The 13,203-nt window shown below is 41.7% G+C and overlaps 1 protein-coding gene across 1 annotated transcript in view; it reads left to right on the top strand.

Annotated features, from left to right (window-relative positions):
• The window catches only part of CLSTN2 (calsyntenin 2), a 1,504,973-nt gene that overhangs the window by 1,457,034 nt on the left and 34,736 nt on the right, over positions 1-13,203 (top strand). The window contains exons 15-16 of the mRNA XM_073674635.1: positions 1,486-1,603; positions 8,357-8,541. Of these exons, the coding sequence (XP_073530736.1) occupies positions 1,486-1,603; positions 8,357-8,541 (303 nt within the window). The remainder of the gene's footprint in view (positions 1-1,485; positions 1,604-8,356; positions 8,542-13,203) is intronic.

The following is a 13,203-nucleotide window of genomic DNA, read 5'->3' as shown; positions in this document are numbered from 1 at the left end:
CTGCATGAGAGATGTGCGACAAATAACATAGCCGTAGCCCTGTTAACTGCACAGAGGCTACACAGCAGGTGCTAGGAAGTGTGTGTGACTCACGCCGGCGTGTACGTGCTCCCAGCCGGTGTGCGACCGGACTGAGGAGTAACTCTCCACGTGACTAGCAAGCATTACCTGGGATATGAAGCCCGCAGTCTGCTCGGGGTGTATAGCGACCCCCTTGACGGAGCCAGACTGTTAAACGGAAACTACCTGCCTCCCTCCAGCTAAGGCTGCATATCCCCAGCTAAACCTGCCTGTCCGAAGCTAGGCCTGCCTAAGCAACCTGTGCTAAACAGCCGAGTGAACTCTGGCATTGGCAGGTCACGGAGAGAGCAGCTAGAGAGCATGTGGAGCCCAAACAGACAAGCGTCCACACAGGAACACAACCTTAGCTCAATGATCAGAGCGCGCCGCCATGCTTGTGGGCGGCCTATTTAAAGACTAAGCCTTGCAAACTGTCGCATTATTGTTCGCACTACTGTTGACGTCACCCACGGCCAATCAGGCGGTGCCAGGTCACCGGATCAGCTGACACCAAAGCACCAATCATGGTCCGCCATGTCACGGGCATGCTCAGTGCAGTGCATTCTGGACTTCGGCTGTAGCAGCCCTTGTTCCTCTCCGCAACCTATGCTTAACACTACTAGGAACAAGGACCCAAGAGACAGCCTGTACTTCTTGTGCACTGGCTAGGTGTTGTGACCAACGGTGATGCTAAGCAGCATTTGCCCTGGCTGGACCAGAATGGGAGACCACAGATGATTCTGACCCAATTTCAGGTCCAGCAACCACCTGATGCCTAACATACACTGTCTGTATAACAGCCAGTAGAGAGAGCAGACCTGTAAAGACACACCCCACCTCCTGTTATCTGTCCTGCTTGTCTGGAAGTATAAAGGAATCAGTCTTGACAACAATAGTTGGACTACTAGTTACAAGGAAGTGAGACATCTAGCAGCCATGAATTTAGAGTATTTTTTTACTCAAAAAATACCATTTATAATAACAAAGTCTATTATACTTTTATGGTGGCTATATAATTATTTTCTTAAAATTTTGTGATAGATATTTTTGATTCTGGAAACAGTGAGGGTTAGAGATCATAGAATTTACCAATGTGATTTTCTCACACATATCCATGACATATCACTAGACAAGTTTCAATGAAATTCCCCTTGTTATTTATAAAATGACATTGTATCACTATTAAAGCTTTTAGCCACTGACAACATATTACGTAAATGATTCCCCTGAGACATTCTAGAGTATGATATGTAAATACATCATTACAACACAATATGGAATATTCGATTACAGATGTGGCTTGTAACATAGAATGTGAAATGGAAAATCATACACCAGCGCTCCATTCATTTACAATAAAAACTAATTCTGTATTTTATATGCATCCTACATTTTTCATATGTTGTCTTTTCTTCTATTATCTAGGTCAACATATTACATAATTCCAATTATATGGAGCATGTAAACCACGTGGTGATCCAACCTCAGTTTATGCCCTCTCTCCAGAATCCAAGCGCTGAAGTACTAGGGAATGAAATGCGTGGTATGTAACATACAACTACTCATAAATATGAAATTTATAAGTTCTTTAGGGTATTGTAATTTGAAAATGTGATATTAGCACAATTCCATATACCAGTAATAAATAATACTCTATAATTTAAGTCCTTGAGTAGTTGGAATACTAAATGCAACAGCTGGTTATTAAATACAGATGGGAAGGAAGTTCCTCTGACCATTGTCAGGTTCTGCATGTAAATAAAACAAAGCTTAAGGATTAAAATAAAAAAAAAAATCTTGCTCACATAGCACACAAGGAATGGCATGTGCCATCTAGAGTCTGACAGATGGCAGAAGATGATCTCCTTTAATGGACGTGTATTATCATTATTATTGATGAACTGTAACATTTGTTTATTATTGTTTTTTCTATGGCATCAAAACTTACATTGTAATTAGGATTTTCTTCCTGGTTTTACATAATTTAATTACATTTGTTTTTATTTAAAATATCATTTATAGCAGAGCTCATCTGGTATACAAATAAGCTGTCTAGTGTCAGCCGTGCTGCAAAGCCGTTCATGTGATTATGGTGCTGCGGCTAAGTAACTTAATTAAAGGTATAAATGCAGTTAAAGAAGAATTTCAGTTTCATCCTAAAAAGCTTTTTCATTGTAATATTTAAAGTTGAAAAATTATTTTACATAATTTGATGTGAATTTTTACATTTTCAAGATCTCTAGCTATTAGAGATGAGTGAATACATTTATAAAGTAAATTTTTGGTGAGAGCGCAGGGCAGTTAAGAGATGTGCCTAATTTCATTAAGTGGTGTGTGCCTCTTAATGATAGACGCATCATACTCTAGCAAGCCCGCTCATGTACAATGCCAGTCTTAATGAATTTTCCCCTTATTTCATTTTTTTTTTCATTCAAGTCCAATGGACTCAATATATTTATTTTAGTAATCCATTTATCCTTATATTGAAAAGGAATTTTGTGTCTTTCACCTTGATTGCATAATATGGGAATGGTAGTGTGTACTGCCTTCATTATTTTTTTACCTTTTATGACTAAAAATGAACAACACTATTTTTGCTCCCCCAGGGAAATTGAAATAATGATCTTTGATCACTTCTATAATACTTTAAAATACCTGCCATTCAAATCATTACTGTCTGTCATTGTTACATGGCATAATACGTAGATACTTATGGCAAACCCTGGGGCTATTTTTAGATTTTCGGTTAGCAAATGAAAGCATTACTGCCCTTAGATCCCATTTCAGCACTGCCAATGACCTAACTGAAAATGGCCTCGCCCTCTGTCAAATTTTGCAGCATCTAAGGAGCTTTCCAATTCAAAACTTTTTTTGTCTTTGTTCAGTGAATGATGCCCAAGGCTGTTAGCAACAGTGATCTTCTGCAATGCCTCTCTAAAAAGGCTATATGCACCAGAAATCCCCTTAAAGGGAATCTGTCAGCAGGTTTTCACTATTTAATCTGATAGTAGCACAATATAGGACAAGTAAGCCTGATTCCAGCAATGTATCACTTGGTTTACTTTGTGATACAATCAGAGTTTTTAGATGTAGCAGAGCTCAGAAACCTATCCTCGCCCACACCACAGCTTTTGTGTACATTTTCTATTGAAAGTGAGCTGCTTATCATAGGAGGGGGCATGGCCGGACTCGCGTGCACTGTGGTCAGGGCAATGATAATGTCCTGGTGATAAAACCTTCATTCTATGTAAACAGTACACAGCCTGATAAATTACACATCACTTAATTTAGCGTCTCAGCTGCTATCTCATACTGTCCTCAAATTACATAGTAAAAACATGCTGACTGTTAAGGGGACAGTTGCAAACAACTTTATTAAATTATGGAAAGCAACCGAACCCGGGGTCCGCGATGCAGCCTGGTGGACTGCGACTGAACACCTTCCAGGTGAGAAGGTAAAACAACCAACTTAGATAACAATCCCCTCCGTGTTACTGCACACCGGAACGGGAATAGGGATTCACACTATCTCCGTTAATTGCACGGGAGATGTGCAATAAATAAAGTAGCTGTAGCCCCGTTTACTGCACAGGAACTACACAGCAGATGCTAGGATGTGTGTATGACTCACGCTGGCGAATACGTGCTCCCAGCCAGCATGCTACCGGACTGAGGAGTATCTCTCCACGTGGCTTACAGGCGGTACCGGGAATAGGGTGTCTGCAGACTGCTCGGGGTGTAAGGCGACCCCTTTGTCGGAGCCAGACTGTCAGATGAAGCTACCTGCCTATTTCATCTAAGCCTGCCTATTTCCACTAAACCTGCCTGTCAGAAACGAAAGCACACGTAGAGCCCAAAAGACCAAGCGTCCACACAACACCATCACAGCCTAATGATCAGAGCACGCCGCCATGTTTGTGGGCGGGCTATTTAAAGATTAAGCCCTGCCCACCATCGCATTATTGGTGACGTCACCCACGACCAATCAGGCGGTGCCAGGTCACCGAATCAGCTGACTCCCAAACCACCAATCACGGTCCGCCATGTCACGGGCATGCTCAGTACAGAGAATCCTGGACTTGGGCTTTAACAGCCCTGTTTGCCTCCGCAACTTGTCCTTCATGTTGCTAGGAATAAAGACCTAACAGACAACCTGTACATCTCATGCACCAGCTAGGTGCTGGGACTAATGACAATGCTGAGCAGCATCATCCCTGGCTGGACAGAAATGGGAGACTACAGAATCTACTGATGGTTCTGAATGCATTTCAAATCCAGCTAACACTGACAGTCAAATATGCATTCTCTATTTGAAAGTTACAAACTGAGCACATGCTGTACAGCAATGTTTGTTTTTGAGAAATTCTGTCCTGATTACCAAATAGAACATACCAGCCAAAACACGAACAATGGTATATATAATAACAAGTATAATAAGTGACACTGAAATAGTGAAGGTGGAATCTATAACAGGTGCAAACTGAGAACCAAAATGTGAACTTATGAAGAACTGAGTTCAAGAGCACTTAAATGGTAAAATGTTTTTTTATTTGATAAACAATATGATTAAAATTAAATATACAGGAGTTTAAAAACAGAAAAACAATGGGCAAAAAGCCGACATAACATAGATGGTAAATACAGACTAGATAGCACAACATATGATATGCACTGCTAATATTTTGCAGGAATGAGACATTATTTTACAGGTACATATTGTACTATGTAGCCTGTATTTATCATCTCTGCTATATCGTCTTTTTGCCCATTGTATTTCTGTTTCTAAACTCTTTAGCTTTAATTTTAAACATGTTGTTTATAAAAAAAAATGCATTTTCCAATTAACTTCTCTTCAACTCAATTCTTCATAGGTTTATTATTTATTCATTTTACTCACTTATATAGCACCATTAATTTCACAGCCATAATCATCACTGTCCTCATTGAGGCTCACAATCTAAATTATGTATCAGTATGTCTTTAACATGTGGGAGGAAACCCACACAAACACAGGGAGAGCATACAAACTCCTTGAAGATCTTGTCCCTCAGGGGATTTAAACCCAGGACTCCAGTGCTGCAAACCAATAGTGCTAACTACTGAGCCACCTTGCAGCACATAATTAGAACATTCTGTTTGCATGAAAATATAGGAGTCCCAAAATTGCAAAGTTCTTCTATGTGCTAAAGTAGATAGCCACTAACAAAAACAGTGCCTCTTACTTTGGTGGGCTTAAAGGGACTTTGTGAGCATAAAATGACTGTACAAAACAAATACAGGTGCTTGGTGCATCATGGCGGTGTAAGGATATGGACATGCTGCCCATGTTTCCCTCTTGAATATGCAAGTTTGTTGTTATAAAATGCTATGCGATACAATGTAAACTGTAATGTATAGTGTTACTTGTGATGTGCATTAAAGGTGTTAGCAATACATATAGTGTGTGTAGTTTGACTATAGGGAGAGTTAGAGTCAATGGTTTGAACTAATCCAGAGTGGGAGGGTCTGAGTTGCAAGAAAAGTAACAATTTCCAGTCAGAGAGGCAGATAACACTTGGAGTGCATAGAAAGTGGACCTAAAGGTCCCAGGTGAGCAGTGCCACATTCTGGGGTGACCCTAAGTGAGAGGAGACCAAAGTAAAAGGATTGCAAGATCCAGAGCAGAAGTAACTAAGAGACAGAATGGCATTCCTGGAATGGGTCCTAGGAGAGAACGCCTAGCAATGAGACCCTGAGCTTATAACGCTTGAAAGTAAGGAGCTTGAATAGAACTGAGTATATGGTATGAGTAAAGTGCCATGGGCGGGAGTTTCAGTGCGTCAGCATTACTGGCCATACTGGCACCCTAAAGGGAAAAGAGGACAGGGAACCGCAGGACTAGTAAGCGACTCTTACTATGCAGGACTGTAGTGGTAAAGCAGGGTTGTGGTGAAGTAGTGAGAAACAGTGGACTTAGAGAACAATAGAGAAACGAAGGAAGGAAACTGTGTGGAAAATGCTCTGAGTTGTAAAGGAAACATTCATAAGACTTTGTACCTCCTATTCCTTGTATATTTTCCCTATCAAGTTCTCGCTCAGTAAAAAGTTTATTTTTGAATGGTGGTCTCCCTCATTAAACTGTGAACATCTGGACCTGGCAAACCAGCAACATCAGTTAAATGTGGCCTGCACGGGCGTTGCGCCCTCACAGTTAAAGTCCACATACTCAGCCAGGACCCCAACTTTCATGTAACGTCCCGAGGCACAACCAACAAGTGCCTCACCCATGGCTACTGTCCGGCGTCACTTTACAGTAGTGTTAATCATTTATACACACCTTCCCACCTGCTTTATTTCCATCTATCTCCAACCTTCTCTGGCTCTAGAAGTGAGAGCGGTCAATCAAAGAAGAGGGGGGTGTAGATTGAGGAAAAACAAGCAGGTGGGAAGGTGTATTTAAAATACTTGCTCTTCCATGAAACATTGAGCAGCGAGACTTAGTTTGAACAGTCATTCCGTGCTGACGGAGTCCCTTTATGATAGTTGAATATGTGACATGAAATAATATAAACTTTACATTGTTGTGGCCACTGCAAAGGAAATGGATAGCATTTACAGTGGGTAAGGAATTATTCAGACCCCTTTAAATTTTTCACTCTTTGTTTCATTGCAGCCATTTGGTAAATTCTAAAACATTCATTTTTTTTATCATTAAAGTACACTCTGCACCCTATTTTGACTGAAAAAAAACAGAAATGTAGAAATTTTTGCTAATTTATTAAAAAAGAAAAGCTGAAATATCACATGGTCATAAGTATTCAGACCCTTTGCTCAGTATTGAGTAGAAGCACCCTTTTGAGCTAATACAGCCATGAGTCTTCTTGAGAATGATGCAACAAGTTTTTCAAACCTGAATTTGGGGATCCTCTGCCATTCTTCCTTGCAGATCTTCTCCAGTTCCGTCAGGTTGGATGGTGAACGTTGGTGGACAGCCATTTTCAGATCTCTCCAGAGATGCTCAATTGGGTTTAGGTCAGGGCTCTGGCTGGGTCAGTCAAGAATTGTCACAGAGCTGTTCTTAAGCCACTTCTTTGTTATTTTAGATGTGTGCTTAGGGTCATTGTCTTGTTGGAAGGTGAACCTTCGGCCAAGTCTGAGGTCCAGAGTACTCTGGAAGAGGTTTTCATCCAGGATATCTCTGCAATTGGCCGCATTTATGTTTCCTTCAATTGCAACCAGTCGTCCTTTCCCTGCAGCTGAAAAACACCCCATAGCATGATGCTGCCACCACCATGTTTCACTGTTGGGATTGTATTGGGCAGATGATGAGCAGTGCCTGGTTTTCTCCACACATACCGCTTAGAATTATCACCAAAAAGTTCTATCTTTGTTTCATCAGACCAGAGAATCATATTTCTCATAGTTTGAGAGTCCTTCATGTGTTTTTGAGCAAACTCTATGTGGGCTTTCATATGTCTTGGACTGAGGAGAGGCTTCCATCTGGCCACTCTCCCATAAAGGCCCGACTGGTGGAGGGCTGCAGTCATAGTTGACTTTGTGGAACTTTCTCCCTTCTTCCTACTGCATCTCTGGAGCTCAGCCACAGTGATCTTGGGGTTCTTCTTTACCTCTCTCACCAAGGTTCTCCTCCCATGATTGCGCAGTTTGGCTGGAAGGCTATGTCTAGGAAGACTTCTTGTGGTCCCAAACTTCTTCCATTTAAGGATTATGTAGGCCACTGTGCTCTTAGGAACCTTGAGTAATGCAGAAATTCTTTTATAACCTTGGCCAGATCTGTGACTTGCTACAATTCTGTCTTTGAGCTCCTTGGGCAGTTCCTTTGAGCTCATGATTGTCATTTGGTCTGACATGCACTGTGAGCTGTGAGGTCTTATACAGACAGGTGTGTGCCTTTCTAAATCAAGTCCTAACAGTTTAATTAAACACAGCTGGACTCCAATGAAGGAATATAATCATCTCAAGGAGGATCACAAGGAAATGGACAGCATGTGACTTAAATATGAGTGTCTGAGCAAAGGGTCTGAATACTTATGACCATGTAATATTTCAGTTTTTCTTTTTTAATAAATATGCAAAAATTTCTACATTTATGTTTTTTTCAGTCAAGATGGGGTGCAGAGTGTACTTTGTAAACAGTGAAAAATTTAAAGGGGTCTGAATACTTTCTGTACCCACTGTATGCATTTATGATTTTCCCTATATTTATGGTTAGAATAGCTAGCTAGCAAATATATTAGTTATGTCTGATTGCATAAACGAACTTGAACTTGCATAAATATTCTCCATTGTTCTTCAGTTTCTCCAGGTGCGACAACTATTGTCCTGGTAGCTTGCATCAGCATACTGGTTATTATTGTTGTGCTGGGAATCTTAAGATTACGGGCAGTCCACCAACAAGACTTTCCAGACAAAGAGGCAACAAAAGACCCTGACATGAATTGGGATGACTCTGCTTTAACTATCACTGTAAATCCGATGGAGGTATGTATACTGTCCTATTTCTTTTGATATTATTCTCCTGATCTAAAGTTCGGTATAATATTTGGACATTAACTATGTGTACAAAATATAAATTAATAGAGAATGGTAAAGTATACAATTGCTGTGTTATGTTCAATACAGTGTTTCGTTATGACACATATAACTAATGAATTATACAGGGTGGGCCATTTATATGGATACACCTAAATTAAATGGGAATGGTTGGTGATATCAACTTCCTGTTTGTGGCACCTTAGTATATGGGAGGGGTAAAACTTTTCCAGATGGATGGTGACCATGGTGGCCATTTTGAAGTCGGCCATTTTGGATCCAACTTAATTTTTTTCAATAGGAAGAGGGTCATGTGACACAAACTTATTGACAATTTCATAAGAGAAACAATGGTGTGCTTGGTTTTAATGTAACTTTATTCTTTCATGAGCTTTTTTACAAGTTTATGACCTCTTATAAAATGTGTTCAAAGTGTTGCCCATTGTGTTTGATTGTCAATGCAACCCTCTTCTCCTACTCTTGACACACTGATAGCAACACCGCAGAAGAAATGCTAGCACAGGCTCCCAGTATCCTGCTGCACATCTTGTATCTTCACAGCATTGACAATTGCCTTCAGATGACCCCAAAGATAAAAGTCTAATTGGGTCAGATCGGGAGACCTTGGTGGCCATTCCACTGGCCCACAACGACCAATCCACTTTCCTGGAAACTGTTCATGTAGGAATGCTCGGACCTGACACCCATAATGTGGTGGTGCACCGTCTTGTTGGAGAAACACAGGGAACATGCTATCTTCAGTGTATAAAGAGGGCAACACATCATCATGTAGAAATTTCAGATATCCAGTGGCATTGAGGTTTCCATTGATGAAGAATGGCCCCACTATCTTTGTACCCCATATACCACACCATACCATCAAGATACGAGATGTGCAGCATCTGAAACAACGGATACTGGAAGCCTGTGCTAGCATTTCTTCTGCGGTGTTGCTATCAGTGTGTCAAGAGTGGGAGAAGAGGGTTGCATTGACAATCCAATACAATGGGCAGCACTTTGAACACATTTTATAAGTGGTCATAAACTTATAAAAAACTCCTGAAAGTATACAATTACGTTAAAACCAAGCACACCATTGTTTTTCTTATGAAATTCTCAATAAGTTTGATGTGTCACATCTCCCTTTTCCCATTGAAAAAAATAAAGTTGAATCCAAAATGGCCGACTTCAAAATGGCCGCCATGGTCACCACCCATCTGGAAAATTTTTCTCCCTCCCATAAACTAATGTGCCACAAGCAGGAAGTTGATATCACCAACCATTCCCGTTTAATTTAGGTGTATCCATATAAATGGCCCACCCTGTATAAAGTTTTATAACCCGTGATTATTTGAACAAAGCAATGCAATGCATTTGCAAGTTGTAAGATTTTATTTTTTTTGAAGAGTATAATATTCAAAGGTGGACATACATGTTAAAAAATGAATAAGCTTTGATTATCGGGTCAAAGAATCTCATTTTTTAACAAGGTTCAATTAGGCGTTTGTTTTGTATGACCTGGCGCCTCCAGGGATGTCTGCAGTGTCTAAGCAGAATATCAAATGTATGGGTTGGGGGTCACTTTGGTGGTAGTAATAATAAGATATTAAGTTTTCATTTATCCTTTAATAACATGTAAAGTAGAGGGACTACAGGGACACTAAACTTTCTGGAAGACAAAATTCCAAAGGCTGAGAGATGATCTTAGTGCCATAAACTGGGAGAATGTTCTTGACAAATAAATGCACAAAGCAAATAGGTCACTTTTATAAGCATCCTGAATGGGACCTGTGCACAACACATACCCTATGAGAATAAACATGCTAGAAATAGGAGGAAAACACTATGGCTAAATAGAGCTGTTAGGGATGCAATAAATGGAAAAAATATTTAGAAAATTAAAGCAAGAGGGTAGTGATGAGGTAGCAAATAATTGTAGAGAAATAAATAAATTGTGATAAAAACAAATCAAGGCAGCAAAGTTTGAGACTGATAGACTCATTGCCAAAGAAAGTAAAAATATAATAAACATAAACAGTAAGAAATTCAAAAATAATGGAAATAATTGAAGAGGATGATATGATGGAGAATGATGAGGGGAAAATCCATTAAATTATTTTTTCTTTACAGTATTTACAAAAAAAAATCCCATGACAAGCGACATGATCAGGGATACCATAAATTCCATTAAATGTCACCTATTTAATCTAGAAAAAGTATGGCTCCACCTCAAAAACACTAAAGTAGTGATGTCACCGGGGCCTGGATGACAAACACCCCTGAGTACTGCAGGAATTAAAGGGACTCTGTCAGATCCAACAATGCTATTAACCTGCAGATATAAGGTCAATCTGCAGGTTAATAGCATTATGAAGGCACCTGATCTAAGTGTAGCACCCAGGAGAAAATTAAACTTAATTCCTCCCAGGAACTTCCAGCTTTCAGTCAGGCAGGTGTGCCCGGAGCAATTACAGTCACCACTCACTATACTGTATGTGGCAGCTGTAAGCGGGCCCAGCACTGACTGACAGTTGGCTCTGCACTGATGCACTGCAGAGTCCGATGTCAATCAGTACCGGGGTGTGCTCTTAGAACTCTGAGCGGCGACTGTAATTGTTCTGGGCACGCCAGCATGACTGAAAGCCGGTAGCTCCCGGGAGTAATAAAGTTTGTGTCACACTTTTAGTACTGTGGCTAGGCACCTTCAGAAAGCTATTAAAGTGCAGATTTACCCTATATCTGCAGATTAATAGCGTTATCAGACATGACCAATTCCCATTAGAGACAGTGATGGATAGCCCATTATTTCTAATATTCAAGGATTCTATAATAACAGGGTCTGTACCATAGGACTGGAGCATAGCAAATGCCCTTTTTATCAGGTCCTTTCTTTGGGAGCCCTTTCATGATCAAGCCTTGCTCTATTTTACTCTCATCACAGAGAGCCACCACTTGTCATTTGGCCGCATCTAACACACTGACAACCTTCTTGAAGTACATATAGATGTAGTAAGTGTAAATGAACATTTGGTATGCTGCATCACATGACAATGCACCTATAAAGTTCAGTCAGCACTATTTGTCTACTGCATGTTATCCCTATAAAAGGAATGGTAAAACACGATGAATACTGCCTATTAAGTAGGCACTTACTATATATGTACAATCAGAAGCGATAGGGATCACATTTGCCTAGTCATATGTGGCGCCCTGCTGCTCATTGGTGCCACAGATCCCAGAGGGGTGCATGGATCGACTTCTCCACAAGAGGCCCTCATAGCTTTCACACACCTCCACCCTACCACCTCAGACCACCAGAGGGAGCCCGGATAGGGATATATAAGCAGGAGGGTGGAGTTAGGCAGGCAGTCTGTTGAGAGGAGCTCCTGCAGAAGCTAGCCTGCAGTGGAGCTCAGTCAGTCCAGTCCAGACTCAGAGAGCTCGAGTTAGTGAGCCTAGGGCGTGCCGACGCCAAAAGAGCGGTGAAGAGTAGCGAGGCCTACTGCCCGTGTGAAGCCTAGTGAGGGCCCCGAGCGTGGCCGAAGGCGAGTGGAGTAAGCAAGTAACATAGGGGGCAGAGGAGCTCTACCCGCTCCCCCCAAGAACATATACCAGACACCGCGCCCGCGTCTGCAGGGATTCCTTACACCCAGCAGAAACAACCGGAACCCCTGGCGAACTATATGTCCCAGGAACACCAAAAGCTGATTACGTACCAGGGTCAGGAGTCACGGAGGCCCCAGAGACCAGGGAATGTGAACTCCAATAGAAGGCCCTACCACCAGGTCAGCAGGTGAAAGACAGAGACCAAGTTCGGCCTAGCTCCAGGCAGGTCAGAAACTTATCAAGGAAAGGCAAGGAACAGGAGGCCCTATACCCGCTCACTGGGGAGAGTCCTGATATGCACCCTTCACCCTAAAGTGCCCTGGATCGTGCCTGAAACACCACCAGTAAAGGTACTGAAGTGAACTGTCGTGTGTGTGCCTATTCTTCCTCTGACCTGGCTGGGTCCCCTCTGTCCTGCATCCCTACACTTACGCTGCCCTGAGGCCCCGCTCCACCTGTGGGGAGCCGCACCAACTAAACTGCCTAAACACCGGCCTCAGAGGACTGTCGCAGTGCTGGTGATCCTCACCAGACACCACAGATGGCGTCATGAACATCCCTATCCCATACAACTTCCCCCTTTCTTTTAAGAGTGACTCCAGGGTACGGGCCCGGGAGCCGACCACCGCGACATCCCCCAGACCCAGGCAACAAGGCCCAGGCGCCGAGTCGTCCCCATCCCCTTGGCGTGTCACATACAGTTGCACAATTGACTACAGGCTGTTGTATCATATGCATTGCATCCTCTTACACCACCAGAAAATTAAAAAGAAATCTTGTTTACATCCAGTTGATAAAAACCTGCCCAGGTCATGAGCAAGTGACTTTGGTGCAGCTTTCCATTTATTAATTAAAACCGTTTTTGCAGTAGCATTTATCATAAAGGCACTTCACAAATGTGCTATGAAGATAGCCAAAGCAGAATATGCAAAATCTGGAGAAACAATATAAACCCATTGTGTTGGTCTATGAAGTGTTCAGATTTTTTTTCTCCTAAATTGTAAG

Source organism: Phyllobates terribilis, unplaced genomic scaffold (genome assembly GCF_046119375.1).
Source record: "Phyllobates terribilis strain yellow unplaced genomic scaffold, ASM4611937v1 Scaffold_3__8_contigs__length_932513732, whole genome shotgun sequence".
In the NCBI taxonomy this organism is placed as follows: domain Eukaryota; kingdom Metazoa; phylum Chordata; class Amphibia; order Anura; family Dendrobatidae; genus Phyllobates; species Phyllobates terribilis.
Note: the sequence above shows the minus strand (reverse complement) of the source record. Positions and strands in the feature narration are given on the sequence as shown.